Source organism: Rhipicephalus sanguineus, chromosome 2, assembly GCF_013339695.2.
Source record: "Rhipicephalus sanguineus isolate Rsan-2018 chromosome 2, BIME_Rsan_1.4, whole genome shotgun sequence".
NCBI lineage: Eukaryota > Metazoa > Arthropoda > Arachnida > Ixodida > Ixodidae > Rhipicephalus > Rhipicephalus sanguineus.
The window spans coordinates 1,531,944-1,546,720 of NC_051177.1; the positions used below are offsets into that span (position 1 = coordinate 1,531,944).

Below are 14,777 nucleotides of genomic sequence, written 5' to 3' on the forward strand. Positions count from 1 at the left end.
AACAAGAGTCGCTGCAAGCTGGTTTTTCAGCTACAGCTTTAAACGGGTGTAGTTTGAGAGGTTTTTCAGACAGGAAAAAAAAAAAACAAAAATAAACATAAGTTCGCACAGCGTATTTACATACGCAGACAAAAAAAAAAGAGAACTACGGTGGCCGTTCTTGGAGAATAGCGGCCGCCGCAACAGTAGCCGCCGCCTTGAAACATGCAGACGGGCCCATAGGCGACAGTCCTAACAGTGCGCCGCTAGCCCGATAGAGGGCGAGAGCAGTAGCACCACCATACCAGCTCACGAGGTCTATATAGTAGTATACGAAAAACAAGTATATGAAGAAAATGTATATATCAAGGAACGTAGTCCTTGTACCATGTCGGCTTTCTTCGGTGCCGTTTGGGACGAAGGGGACGGTTAGTAGAAGAATTTGAGCCTTGGGGCTCACCTACACACTCGTCGGAGAGCGAACGCGGCAAAGTTTCAAGATTTTCCGTAGTCGGCATGTTAGTCGACATATCTATCCCCCCCTTCGAGAAGCGTTGCATTGGGGCTGGGCACATCAGCCGATTGTTGTGAAGGTGCCTGCAAGGTGGTTAGTGGAAGTCTCACTAACTGTGGAGCTGCAGAAGAACATGGAGGTGGGGAGGAATTATGTTGATGCATGGACGATGTGTTAGGTGAAGGACATGAATTCTGCTGTGGAGTTGCATTCTGCTCAGCATGAACAACTACCAGCTTTGATGCATTCCAGACGTTGCCATCACTAAGGCGAAAGGAATTGAATCCAGTTTGACTAAGGATTGTATAGGGACCTCTGTATTTATTCTTCTTCCCTGGCAGACGAACTTTAACTCTGAGGCCCACCTGTAGCTTAGGAGGTTTTGCTCCACGCTTAGAATCAATGCGTTGCTTAGTTGCCTGTTGCTTGTGGAACACTCGTGTTCTCACAGGATCCAAACTTGGCGAAGGAGCGGAAGAGTTTGGGTGTAACCCTGCAATGTCAATTCCAGAACGCGGTTGGCGGTTATGCAGAAGTTGTGCAGGCGACAAGCCTGTAGTAGCTTGAGGCGAAAAGCGATACGTGCCTAAGTACTCTGTTACAGCTTGTTTCAGTGGGTGGCATTCAAGTTGAGCGAGCTGAATTTGCTCTTTCAAAACGCGGTTGAAGCGTTCAACTTGACCGTTAGATTGAGGATTGTAGTTCGAAGAGCAAAGATGTTGTATGCCTCTGTCGGAGAGGAACTTCTCAAATATTTGAGATTTAAACTGAGGACCGTTGTCCGTGACGATTGCTTCTGGAAAACCTTCCCTACTGAAAAGTGCTGACAGAAATGTAATTACTGCGTCAGAAGTGACTGCATGGGTAAAGCAAACCTCAGGCCACTTAGAGTGGTAGTCAGTTAATGTAATTGCAAATCTGCAGTCGAAAGGAGCACGTTCAAGTGGACCGACAATGTCCATGCCTAGCTTTTCCCAAGGTTTGTCTGGCTATGGGACAGGCTGTAAGGGTGCAAAAACTGGTTTAGCAGATTTATCTGCTGTTTGGCATACGACACAGTCGCGAACTGCACGTTCAACTTGGCTACCTAAGCCAGGCCACCAGTATCTTTCTCTAAGTCGCTGCTTAGTCCTGACAATTCCAGGGTGACTTTCATGAGCCAACTGTACGAGTTTATTGCAGAGTGAAGCAGGAATGCTTACTCTGTCTGCACGGAAAACTTAGTTGTCTACATAGGACAGCTCATTTCTGATTGCAAAGTAGGGTAGTAGTTCTGGCTGAAGAGATTTCTTTTCTGGCCATCCGTTAGCAATGTATGGAATTACTTGTTGCAAAGTAGTATCCTCAGCAGTTGCTGCCTGTAAATCAGCTTTACTTATGCACGGAGTGACAAGTGAGATTATCTCTTCTTCCAAGTCTGGTGAGACTGGAAGTTGCAAAGGCAGACGGGAAAGTGCATCTGCTACAACATTATTTGAACCTTTGCAGTACTGTACAGTGAAGTTGTAGTACAAAAGTCTGGCACACCAGCGTGAAATGCGTAATGGGCGTCGGCACTCTGATCCAGCAGAAAGTAATGTAGTAAGTGCTTGATGATCAGTGCGTAATGTAAAATGTCTACCCCAGATGTATACATGCCATTTCTCGCAAGCAAAGAGGCATGCTAAGGCTTCACGCTCACCAGTAGAATATCTGCGTTCAGCAGCTGACAAGGTTCTCGAAGCAAAAGCAATTGTAATTAACTGATCACCTTTGCGTTGTTGAAACACAGCACCCAAACCTATGTTTGAAGCATCAGTCGTTATGACTATCGAAAGCTTCTCGTCAAAGAGTTGAATGACTGGGTTTTCAGCCAGTACTTCTTTGATACTGTTGAATGCCGAATTGGCTTCATGCGACCAATGAAATGTTTGGCCTTTACGCAACGTGGAGCGCAGTGGTTCAACAACGTCAGCATAATGAGGAATGAACTTTGAGTAATAGCCAGCGAGACCAAGAAATGAATGCAAGGATTTACAATCTGTAGGAGCAGGTGCATTAACAATAGCATGCACTTTGGACTCAAGAGGAGACAATCCTCTGGCACTGACATTGCGTTTTAAAAATTGGATTTCTTGGACAGCAAAGACACATTTGTCGTTGAGTTTCATTCCTGTGTTGCTTATGCGGCTTAGTACTGCTTGTAAATTAGCATCATGTTCAGCACGCGTTCGACCCCAGACCAAAATGTCATCTAGGTGGCATAGTACTCCAGAACAACCTTTCAAAATGTCTGACATCATTTTCTGGAAAACAGCAGGGGCAGATGCAAGCCGGAAGCAGACTCTACGGAATCTGAACAAACCATCATGCGTTACAAAAGTGGTTAAGTCCCTACTTGATTCTGACAAATCAACCTGATGGTATGCTGATGCAAGATCTAGCTTCGAAAAGTAAACAGCACCTGTAAGTTGCTGGAGAAGTTCTTCGATGTGGGGCAAGGGAAACCCATCAATCACGATAGCTTTGTTTGGTTCACGCAAGTCCACACAAAGTCTTAAGCAACCGTTCTTTTTTTTCACCACGACCAGTGGAGAGACCCACTCTGATGCTGAAACACATTCGATGATGCCTGCATTTTCAAGATGAGAAAGTTCATCGGAGACTTGTCGAAGCAGGAATGGCAATCTGCGAAGCTTGGCAGCTACAGGCAGCACACCTGGGCGGCGTTTCACTTCGTGCATGTAGCCTTTCACCAGGCCAAGTTCCTGGGTGAAGAGGTGATGAAATTCGGACGGAGCATTGGCAGGAATTCTTGGAGTTGCTGTACTTGAAACTTGTGAGCAGGACAATGTAGTACCGTCAATGTGTATGTGGAGGCTTCGAATGGCGTCCAAACCAAGAAGTGAAGAACCTTCTTTTGTCACGTAAAATGTGACAGTAGCAGTGGTATCGTTGTACCGGACGTTTGTAGAAAAGTATCCGACGTTGGGAATGCATTTCTTTGAATAGTCCTCAAGGACAATGTAGGAGTCAAGGAGTCTGGTCCCCGGAAAGTACTGCTTGAAATCTTGTAAGTTCAGCAATGAGACTGTCGCACCAGTGTCAACGAGAAAAGGAATGTTGACTGGGCCAACTTGAACAGAAATCTTCAGTGGCGAAGGACGGCTGGTGCGTTCATCAACGTTGAGAATAGTAACTGTATTTGTTACTGCAGTATCTTGCACTTGAGCTACGTTTTGTTGCGAAGTTGCGACATTTGATGAGCGGCAGACAACTCTGAAGTGGCCTCGTTTTCCGCAGGCAGAACAAATGCGGTTGCGAGCAGGACAGTTTGCAAAATTTGCGTAATGTTGAGACGATCCGCATCTATAGCTAGCAGAAATTCGATTCAGATCGGTGCGGTTCATTCTGCTGTTTTGCAGAGTCCGATGAAGGATGAGGACGGGTGTCATGTTGCGAGCGGCCATATTGGCTCCCTCCCGAGTTCTGTCGGGGAGGCCGACGGCCATGCTTCTTTCGTTTTGGTGGAGAGGAATGTGAAGTGCCTTGGCGGCCATCTTGCGTACCCGCTTGAAATCCGACCTTGTCAACTTGCGCGTTTGCGAACTCCTGCATTTCGAGTTCGGTACGTTCCCCTTCTTTGGCAATTTGGATTGCTTGATGTACAGTAAGGGTAGGTCCCAGCTGCAGAAGTGGTATGCAGACTTGTTGTGCGATAATTCCACTGAAGAGCTGATCGTGGACCATGGCATTGACGGAGGTCCCGAAATTGCATCGGCTGGCCATCGTCTGTAGTGCAGAAGCATAGTCAGTAACGGATTCGCCTGGTAGCTGTTTGCGCAATTTGAAGTAGTGATGCTCCAGTATTTCGTTGCTCGGCGTTTTGAAGTTTCACAGATTAAATTGCGTGATCAAACCTTCACTGAGCCTACATCCATAGCAAACAAATTGAATGTTTTTTCAATCAGTATTTACGAGAACCGCCTCATTCTCTCCATATCCATCACGAGACCTCAAGGTGTCGATGCAGGAAATTACGATAAGTGAGGATGGCATTTTATGTCTACTGCGTAAATTAGACATCAAAAAGTGTTCTGGTCCTGACTATATCACAAACATTTTTCTGCACAGGTACGCGGGTTGGGTATCGAAGTATCTGCACAAAATTTACACGGTATCTTTGAAGTTGTCATCTATCCCTGATGATTGGCGCTGTGCAAATGTTGTGCCAATTCACAAAACCTGTTCCAAGTCAGACCTGAACAATTACAGACCAGTTTCACTCACAAGTACGTGCTGCAAGGTTTTGGAGCACATCATTTACAAAGCCATTGCTACCCACATTGACCAAAACGATCTCTTGTCCCATCGACAACACGGTTTCAGGTCTGGATTTTCAACCGTGACGCAATTAGCAGAATTAACGCATGACATTGCTAACGAACATAATAAAGAAGGTCAAATTGATGCTATTTTTTTTTTATCTAAAGCATTTGATGTCGTACCTCATGCTGACCTGATTACCAAACTCTAAGCTTATGGTATTGACAGAGCCACTGTGTCTTGGATTTCACTATCTTACGAATAGAAAACAAAGTGTCACTGTGAATTCCTGTTCGTCAGAAAAGCTGAGTGTGTTTTCTGGAGTGCCACAAGGGTCGGTATTAGCACCCATTTTGTTTTACAGCGAAAGCTGTTATGAGATCATTTCAACGGCTGTTTTTGGTGCCGTAGTTGTCCGCCGCCGGTGTCCGTATCCACTATCGCACGAAATAAGAAAAAAAAAAGGAAATGAGAAGAAATTTCCTAATTTCCTTTCGCTGTGACTGTGCTGCGCTTTCCGCGCAGGCCTGGCGTTTTTTAATTTATATAAATGACATACAAGACTTTGTTCACCCGTAAGTACAGATACGTTTGTTCGCGGACGATTGCGTCATATATAAGCCAGTACACAGTCATGCAGATCAGCTTACGCTAAATGAATCTTTAGGTTCTATTCACGGATGGTGCAAGGTATGGGGTATGAGGCTAAACACTACGAAGGCACAATTCATATCATTCACTAATAAAAAATGCCCGCTTGAATTTACATACACACTAGGCAATACCGCATTATCCAGCACTTCGCATATAAAATATCTGGGGGTAATTTTGACAAATAACCTAAGTTGGGAAACCCACGTTAATGAGATCTGTCGGAAAGCTCATGGTAAACTGACATTGCTGAAATGAAAACTGCGTGGGGCACCATCATCTGTCAAATTGAAAGCATACAAATGTTTAGTGCGACCTGGCCTAGAGTGCGCGGACTCAGTTTGGAGCCCACACCAGAAATATCTATAAACTGGAGCGAATACAAAAACTGGCGGTTTGGTTCGCCTTTTCAGATTACAAGAAGGAGCAGCGTTAGCTAGTTAATTATGAAAGCTAATCTACAGACGCTAGTTGATCGCAGAATAATATCGAGGTTAAAATTTATTTTTCAGCTCTATCATGGACACTTTAGATTAAATCGCTCTGCATACCTACACTGTCTCACCAGACATTCCCTTCGAACGGGCCACAGTAAAATGCTGAGACAATCCGTAAGCCACATAAACTCACACAAGTACTTGCTATTTCCAGCCGCCATCGACTATTGGAATAAACCGCCCAAAACTGCAGTTTCCTCTGCTTCAGCAGATGCATTTGTTAACGCTATTGCAAATATCAACTTTGGTGTGTAAAGTATTCACAATCCAATGTCGCACGATTTACTTTGTATCTTTTTGAACTTATGTGTGCGGAAAACAACGTTGTGTGATTAATATTTATTTTGTATTTTTACTTATTTTCTTTTTTAAATGACCATGTACCATGTTTGCCACTTATGTATATGAAGATTTTTTCGTTACCACTCCTGCTTGGGCCCGAATGTGGCCTGCAGTATGTATAAATAAAAAATAAATAAAATAAGTAGTCTCTCCCCCTACGGATGGATGTCCTCACCAGACCGTGTTGCTAGTGGTCTTCCTTCTCTTCCAAAAGGAGGGCTGAGGCCACACCATCTCGAGGCTCTCGTCTGGCAGGGCAGCACTCGGGGGCCTGTGCTCAACGGGGTTCCCTGGCCACTCCTAGACGGCTTGAGACCAAGCAAAGCAGTTCCCTTCCACTGCCTGCGTCACTTGGGACTTTGACCGACTGGGATGCAGGCGAAAAGTTGGCACACTCGTGCTCAATGGAACATCACTATCGCTACTGCAGGGCACTTGAGGGAGTCTGTCGTGCTCAAGGAACGAAGGGCACAATACACCATAGTGCAGACCAACAAGAAAAGGGCATTTATTTGCACCTTTTATGTAATTGTAGACTAATTGTTGTGCGAAGTCGGAGCACACCTTTTACAACCATGAATTCAACCGGCTTTTGGAACATTTTTGCACCTTTTACATAGTAAGCCTGCTAGCCGAATTATACAATTAATGGCATGCTAAGTAGCACACACAATGCAACACGACGTGGGATCAACAATGTTTGACTAAGCATGCCAGGATAACGGGCCTGTAAAATTTGCACCTGCCACCATCCCAAGCCCCCTGGTCGTGTCTTGCAGACGGAAGAGCATTCATGATATGCTCGCCACCAGGTGGGGCCACCGTAAAAGCACAGTGACATCTCTGCTTGGCCTACATCACATGGGATAGCGCACTTGCAGAACATGGCCACTGTACTGCATTTGCAGTAAGCTAGGTGCAAATCGCTAAGGGATCTATTTTAGCACGAATAGGAAACAAAGACTTGGAAGATAGCTGTTGCTTCCCTTTCCTCTTCGTGTCCATTTGCTTTCAGAGGGATCCCTTAGATCACTGCCAAAGCCAGTGAATTGACGGGCACACCTGAAGTGGCAATCTTGCCAAAGCTGGCCGATCATCGGGCTCCTGTACTTAGTACTTTCTAAAGCTATTAAAGCGTGGCAGCACTTGTCGGCTTACCTAAAGATGCTTGGATATATTACCGATAGATGGCAATAGTTACTTGTTTTGGTTGAAGGTGCTTTAGTGATGGGCTTTTTTTTCCTCTTTTTTCCCCCCGTACTGTGGCAGAAGGAATAGCTGTGCCTAACACCTAAAGCAAGTAAATGGGCCTATTTTCCACACCAGATTCCTCCTAATTCTGTTTAAAAGATCCCCTCATGGCACTGTCAGTGTGCAAGGCACAAGGAAAAAAAAGATGTGAAAGCCTCTGGGAGTACAGAAATGTGTGGTGCCATCTTGCGCATCCCATTGTTTTAAAGGGACAGTGAAGAGAAAAACAATTTTTCGCATAATATTAAGAAATTACAATTTTACAATACCGGAAATACTACTCTTACTGCGAGAAGATACTTGGTAAGCGAGAAAATACACGAAAGGAAAATGCGGGTGACGGCACCACCGTGAAATTCCTGCACCAAACACCGTGACATCATAGATTTCAACGGCATCTACTAGGTCATGCGTAGTTCCTAATTGATAAAAATGAAATACATTGTCCTCTGAGGGGGCCATTGACTTAACATTAGGGGTGTGCGAATATTCGAAATTTCGATTCGATTCGCACTGGAATTTTACTATTCGAACTTCCCAAAAACAAATACAGTCAACGCCCGATTGAAAGTGACCCCTTCAGATTTTTAATATGCTTCACCACATTACACACTCGTATTGCGGCAAAGCGCCTTTCAAGCTCCGTTGCGGTCGAACTTTGCCAAGACACAGTCAACGTGCGATTGGAAGTGGTCCCTAGATTTTCAATATGCTTCACCTCATCACACCCCGGTATTGTGGCAAAGCTGCCTTTCAAGCTCCATTGCGGTCGAACTTTGCCAAGAGACAGTCAACGTCCGATTGGAAGTGGTCCCTAGATTTTTCAATATGCTTCACCTCATCACACCCCGGTATTGCGGCAAAGTTGCCTTTCAAGCTCCGTTGCGGTTGACCTTTGCCAAGAGACAGTCAACGTCCGATCTTAAGTGGTCCCTAGATTTTCAATATGGTTCACCTCATTACATCCCGTTATTGCGGCAAATCTGCCTTTCAAACTCTGCTACGGTCGCAAATGTATTAACTCAAGGAAACGCTGGTTCCAACATGGAGATGAAAGATGTGGCAGAGGTGGGGGCTCAATTAATGCTGTTCTGGACCTGAAATTTGGGCAGGAAGTACGAAAAATCGGAAGCCGAAGCTTTTTAGCATCTGTCACAAACGAGCGCCCATCAAGCGCGCGCGCGGCCGCTATAAAACGACTCCGAGACAGAATGGCGCGAGTCGTTCGCCCAAGAAGCGCAAACGACGAAAAAACAAGCATCAAAAGGCGCCTCCTCACCCACGGGAGCCAGACGCAGACAACCCGATCAACGCCTGGCAAAGCCTGGATGTTTCTAGAAGGAAGGGGGGACGCATCACCAAGCGATGCCGCCGCGAGTAGAACCGGCAAGAGAAATCTCGAACTATCCTTAGCCTTGGCTGTACTGCACGCCGAAGAACCCTCCCGACGCTTCTAGAAACCGGGGGAGAAGGGATAAAAGCATGCAGACTGAGTCGAGACAGGAGTGAGTGAGTCAGTCGGCCCGGTGATGGTGAAGTTACGCTGTGTGTGGCTCCGTCGATCGTCGATCTGGAAGAATTGGATGACGACGACGCGTGAGCCGTGACAAGTTACGACGACGGTTGAGCTACGACGATCAACGCTGGAGCTGGCGTGAGTGTTGCCTAGAAGAGAAGCATTCGATTACCGTCCAAGAATTGTGGACTGGATGCGCCGTTGTACGTTCGGGACTTCAACTGTTCTTGAATAGTTGTAATGCATGTGATTGTATTTGTAGCGTGTGATCTGTTTGTTTAGTTCCCGTTGTGTAAACACCATCTGAGTTATATTGTGAAGCTGTAACTGGTACCAGCAGAGTGTGCATGTGTTTGTGATATTTGTATTGCCTTAACTGAGAATATATATTTCGTTTTCGTTTGTGTTATCGACTCTCGGCTCTGACTCGGTCTTTGGACCACAACCGGCCTTCGCTGGCGCACCAAAGGACCAACTCTAAATTGTCCGCGCTTTCGTGGTGCGTCTTCGGAGGGCCGAGACACCAGCCCTTAGAATCCGCCTGGCGATTGCCAATCCGATTAACGGGACAAGTGACAGCATCCAAAATTTCAGATGTTCTTATATATCGATGTCTAGGAGGCAGATTTGGAACTTGTCCGCCACATCAGTTGGGCTTCCACAGAAGTTCCACAGAAAGAGGAGGAGAGGCTGAGGAAACGGCATCTTTGCCTATCACGTGTAAAGTGTTGTCGGCAACACTTTGGTTGCACCAAATCATGTACATAAATACAATTCCGCCTCTACGTTGCCTCATTCTTGATAAGACAACTATGAAGCACCACCCCACCAGTGCTTCATCAACCTAGCGAAAAGAAACACTTTCATGTTGCTATCTCATAAGAATATGCCTAGGAATCCTCTCTAACATTTTTTTCTGCAATTTAGCTTCGAAGTATTCGAAAAATATTCGATTCAATTCAGACTCACACTTCAATATTCGAATTCGCTTCGCACCCAAAATTGTTGAACCAATGTCGCCAAAATACAAAAAATACACTTTGAAATTCGTGATGTAACGTGCACAAATTTCAGCCTGAAATTTAGAAATGAAACTTTCACCTTGATTTTCTTCTTTATTAATAAACATGTGATGGTGAAATTAACGACATTAGAGTTCTCAGAGAACAATTTATCAATCTAAACCGATTCATTGTTTCACTTTGGTGTCCCTTTAAACTTTTTCTGACTTTCAAACGCCTGTGAAATGAAACAACTTGAGAGGTGTAAAGGAATGTACTTTGTAGCAAATATTTTGTCTTGCGAGGCAGAGAAAAGAGAGCACGCCTTGGCTAAAACCAGTTGGGGAGCAGTGCAAAAGACGAGGACAGGACGTGTGGTTGCTTCTTTCGCGCTGTTCAATCGCAAACCACTCAAAGGCGCATACAGTGATGTAAGTTGTTTTTTCACAGAACACATTGTTTGAAGAAGCAGAATTTCAGCAGTTTGCCTTCTTCAAGACTCGGATATGCTTGCGCAATGCCCTTCAGGTGAGAGTCGTGTTGGAGTCACGGAAGTCTGTGTGTGTGACACATGATTGCTTTTCTTTCAGGATGAAATGATCTCCAGCCAGTACGATGACAAAGAGGCGGTTCTCATCACAATGAATCGGCCCATGATTTACTTTCAACCCATTGCTCTCGATAAAGGTATCTGCTGTGTGAATAGAACGCTGGCGAGTTCTCACCGTGGTTGCCATCTCTCTTGCAGCGGTCCTCGTCTGGCTTAACTACAAGAATGCCTATGAATACTGGAATGAGCAACGAGGAAGCTTAAATAAAGAGGTGAGTCTCTTTTTCTTATTTGGTCTTTTCGTGCCCTGCTCTTCCTGGCAGGGACAGCACTCTACAGTGGAGTCTTGTCAATACGTCACCGACCAAAACTTAGGACTCGAAAGGGACTGCGAATATTCCCAAACAACTTAAAACTGTAAATACTCGAATGTGCAAACTGTATGTGACCTTATTCTACAAGTCACCAAAAATAAAGGTGTGCCGTATTGTCAAAGTCAATTTTGTGAATTATGTAAATTTTGCACACAAGATGCATCTAAAGTGCAGGCGTTGTTGCTGATACGAAATGACTGGTGGAGCACATTCCACCAGTCATAGATGGAGCACATTCACAAACATTAGAGGGCAACCACCACCTGTTTGGATCGGAGCTAGGCATTTGCAAGCGAACCAAGAATCGTCAAGTTGACACCGCCGTCACCAGCGGCAGGAAGGTGGAAGAGGGTGAGACGGCAGGCGAGCATGTCGACGCTCATCTTGACCGCGCGCGTCGTCGTCATTGGTGGCAGAATAGGGGTGACGCCGCACTTGCGCAACTTGTCTCAGATCAGCTACTTTATCTGCGAGCACCACGACGAGGATCGCATCTTGGACATTTTACACGCCGAGTACATCGTCGTCAAGCACGTCAAGAACGCCCTGCACGCCATAAGAGTCGGTCCCAAGGAGGGAAAGGGGTGCGACAGCTGCAAATCAATGACCACAGTGAACAGGCACTGCCGAAAGCAAAGCGAGCGGCGCGCAGGAATTCGTGCGATGTCTGCCGATTGCGAAAGCCCGCTCAAGAGCGTTTCGACCGTACAACACAGATGGAACGCAAGGGGCGTAACAGTTTCTTCGATGGCAACGTCAACGCAACGGAGGACAACTTGGCGCAAGTCAATGATCTGAACCACGTGCCTCTCTCTGAGCTTCTGCCAATCAGCGGAGAGGACACGTCCGTGGTTTCGCTGAATGAATCAAATGAGGCTTCTAAGCTTCTCGTTTCAACACTAGGACTGGAAGGGACGTGCATGGAACCTTCGCAACAATCATTCACGAAAACTACGGAAAGTATCAGCCAACGAAAGCGAATGCCCTTAGAGGAACTGGAATCTGTGGAAAAAATGTTCGACTCAGCGAACCAACCGTTCCATATCTTACCCAAGCTAACAGATCCAGGGAACTGCCAAGTACTTCCCAACAAGAACTGCGAGATTGGCATGGACACGAACGTCGTCCACGTTTACGAGAAGAACGAGAATGCGGTTGCTGAGAAGGCCATGAACTCCTCATACGTCAGTCTGCCGCAGTTAATGAACGACGTCAACAACATAGGCCTCATGATCACGGACAGACCGCTTAAATCGTCCCGCTACCACTGGCTCAGTTGGAAGAGCATTAGACCACGAAGACGTCTAGAGAGCAAGCTCGACGAGCTCCAGCAATTGAACCCGTCCCAATTCCTACTGGGAAGTCGACACATCTCGGTGCCACAACGTGCTTCCGCCTCGGGGCTCGCGAATGCACTTCTATTGCAACGCAAGGCTCGTCATCGCCAGCGCCTATCAACTGAACTGCGGAAAAGACGCCCGCGAGTCTACCTATTTCTGTTGCGGCCACGTTATCACTGCTCAAGCTGCAGCATGGACGCGTGCGATTCATATTGGCCCCCCTGGGAGGATGTTGCAAAATAGTGCGGAACGGAGCAACTTGGAGTGTGCCAGACTCTGTCGAAGACGAAAAAACCGAGGCGGCATCGAGAGCGCGTGGACGTGGCCGGTGCAGCTGTCGCACCCCTTTCCCTCCTTGGGACCGACTCTTATGGCGTGCAGGGCGTTCTTGACGTGCTTGACGACGATGTACTCGGCGTGTAAAATGTCCAAGATGCGATCCTCGTCGTGGTGCTCGCAGATAAAGTAGCTGATCTGAGACAAGTTGCGCAAGTGCGGCGTCACCCCTATTCTGCCACCAATGACGACGACGCGCGCGGTCAAGATGAGCGTCGACATGCTCGCCTGCCGTCTCACCCTCTTCCACCTTCCTGCCGCTGGTGACGGCGGTGTCAACTTGACGATTCTTGGTTCGCTTGCAAATGCCTAGCTCCGATCCAAACAGGTGGTGGTTGCCCTCTAATGTTTGTGAATGTGCTCCATCTATTTCGATGACATCAAGACACCGCATCGAAGGTACATCGAGGTCCGCTGCAGAAGAATCGCTGCTCGAGATGAATAGTGCACTTGATGGGAAGTGCATGTCGGACTTAAGAGGGCCTTGCACCATCCATCCAAAGGTGGTGTCGATCGCTGTTAGCCTCTCGCTGATGCGATCAATTTTCCCAGTGGTAACTAGCCAATAGGCGTCGGACCCGATGAGGACACTTATTTCTTCTGGTTGCCATGTGGTTGGTTGAAAGCTGTCGGCCACGTTGTACTCCCGTTCGCCGAGCAGGTGCAAAATGTTGGGGTCGAGCGGTGGGCTTGTTTTAATGCTTCCAGAGTTACTGGTGAGGCGCCGAACTGGCTGCGGAGTCGCACATTGACACGTTCTGCAGAAATTCGTCTTCGTGACTTGGAGCCACCAAATGTGACGATGGAGAGCTCTTCATTACCCACGACCGAGCACTTAAGCTGGCAGGTACCACACCTGATGTTGATGGATCTTTTGCACAATCTGGCGATGTGATTGCGTGTTCCGCAGCGGAAGCAGCAATTAGCGTACTGCAGCCTTGCACGCTTCTCCTCAGCCGATAAGTTAGCGTTACAGAAAGCGATCATATGATCCTTGCTTTGGCATAGCGGACACGCTGGTCTGACAGGCAAGGTGGGGCCGGTTAGAGCTGACGCTGACGGTATAGGTTCCGCGCCATAAATTTCTTCAGGCATGTGGGTCCTGGGTTCGTCTTGCAGTGCACGCCGCGACAGCTGCCGGCCTTCCTCCCGGATTTCCACTTGGATGCGGAGGAAGGTTAGCATCTCCTTGGCGAGCCTCGTTCTGTCTTCAGGAGTTTCGGCGATACTGGATGCGCAATTTGTTTCCTTGGTCTTCTGCCTGTATATTATGGCGAGATCCTCTGGCAGACATCGCATAAGGACACGGTTTAACACCACGGTGTACTGGTCTGGCGAAACTCCAAGCCCTTCTAAGGCGCTGACGTGAAATTGGACATTGTCGTGCAGCAGACGAAGCTTCCGGACCTCTGATGAGCATTTCACTGGGCTTAGCGCGAGAAGATGATCGATATCATCGTTCACGAGCAGATCCCGGCGTCCGAAGCGGTCCGTGAGCGTCTTGATGGCAAGGTCATAGTTTTGTTCGGCTAAGCGGATGCCTTCGATAGCCCGCTTCGCACTACCGGTCAAGTAGGTGAGGAGGTACTTGAACTTTTCAATCCGCGGTAGCTCAGCGTTCTTGTGGATGGTGGCGTCGAAATGGTCCCAGAAAGACTGCCATCCACGCAAACTACCATCGAAAGTCGGTATCTGTAGCTTCGGTAGTTGAACTGAACGCTGACGGTGCTCTCTCACCTGGCCTGCTGCGTCGCCGGAGTTCGGAGATCCGCGGTAGCTAGGCCCGGGTTCAGTTGCTCGAGCCTGCGTTCCGGCATTCCTCTCACGTTCTTGAAGCCAGAACTTGGCGCGTGATACTGCGTACAGAATCTTCTCGTTGTATTCCTGCGCCGTTCCTACTTCCTTGTCGAGGTTCTCTTCGTCCGTGGTCGCAAGGATGACGTCGTCGAGCTGCGACAGTGCTGTCTCCTTGTCCTTGAGGTAATCCATGTGTCCGCTAATCTGAGAGGCGTCAGGATCCGGTTGCTGCAGCAGGTCCGTTAAAAGCGTGAGCGCTCTCGTGACGCCAGCCCTTATGGCACCGCGCTTCTTGCGCAGCTGGTCCGAGTTCGCCATGGCCGT

General features: G+C 47.4%; 1 protein-coding gene across 2 annotated transcripts in view; it reads left to right on the plus strand.

Annotated features, from left to right (window-relative positions):
• The window catches only part of LOC119382338 (transmembrane protein KIAA1109 homolog), a 961,129-nt gene that overhangs the window by 545,087 nt on the left and 401,265 nt on the right, over nucleotides 1–14,777 (plus strand). For both annotated transcript variants that reach the window (XM_049412180.1, XM_049412181.1), the window contains exons 27-29: nucleotides 10,507–10,584; nucleotides 10,647–10,743; nucleotides 10,805–10,878. In XM_049412180.1, the coding sequence (XP_049268137.1) occupies nucleotides 10,507–10,584; nucleotides 10,647–10,743; nucleotides 10,805–10,878 (249 nt within the window). The remainder of the gene's footprint in view (nucleotides 1–10,506; nucleotides 10,585–10,646; nucleotides 10,744–10,804; nucleotides 10,879–14,777) is intronic.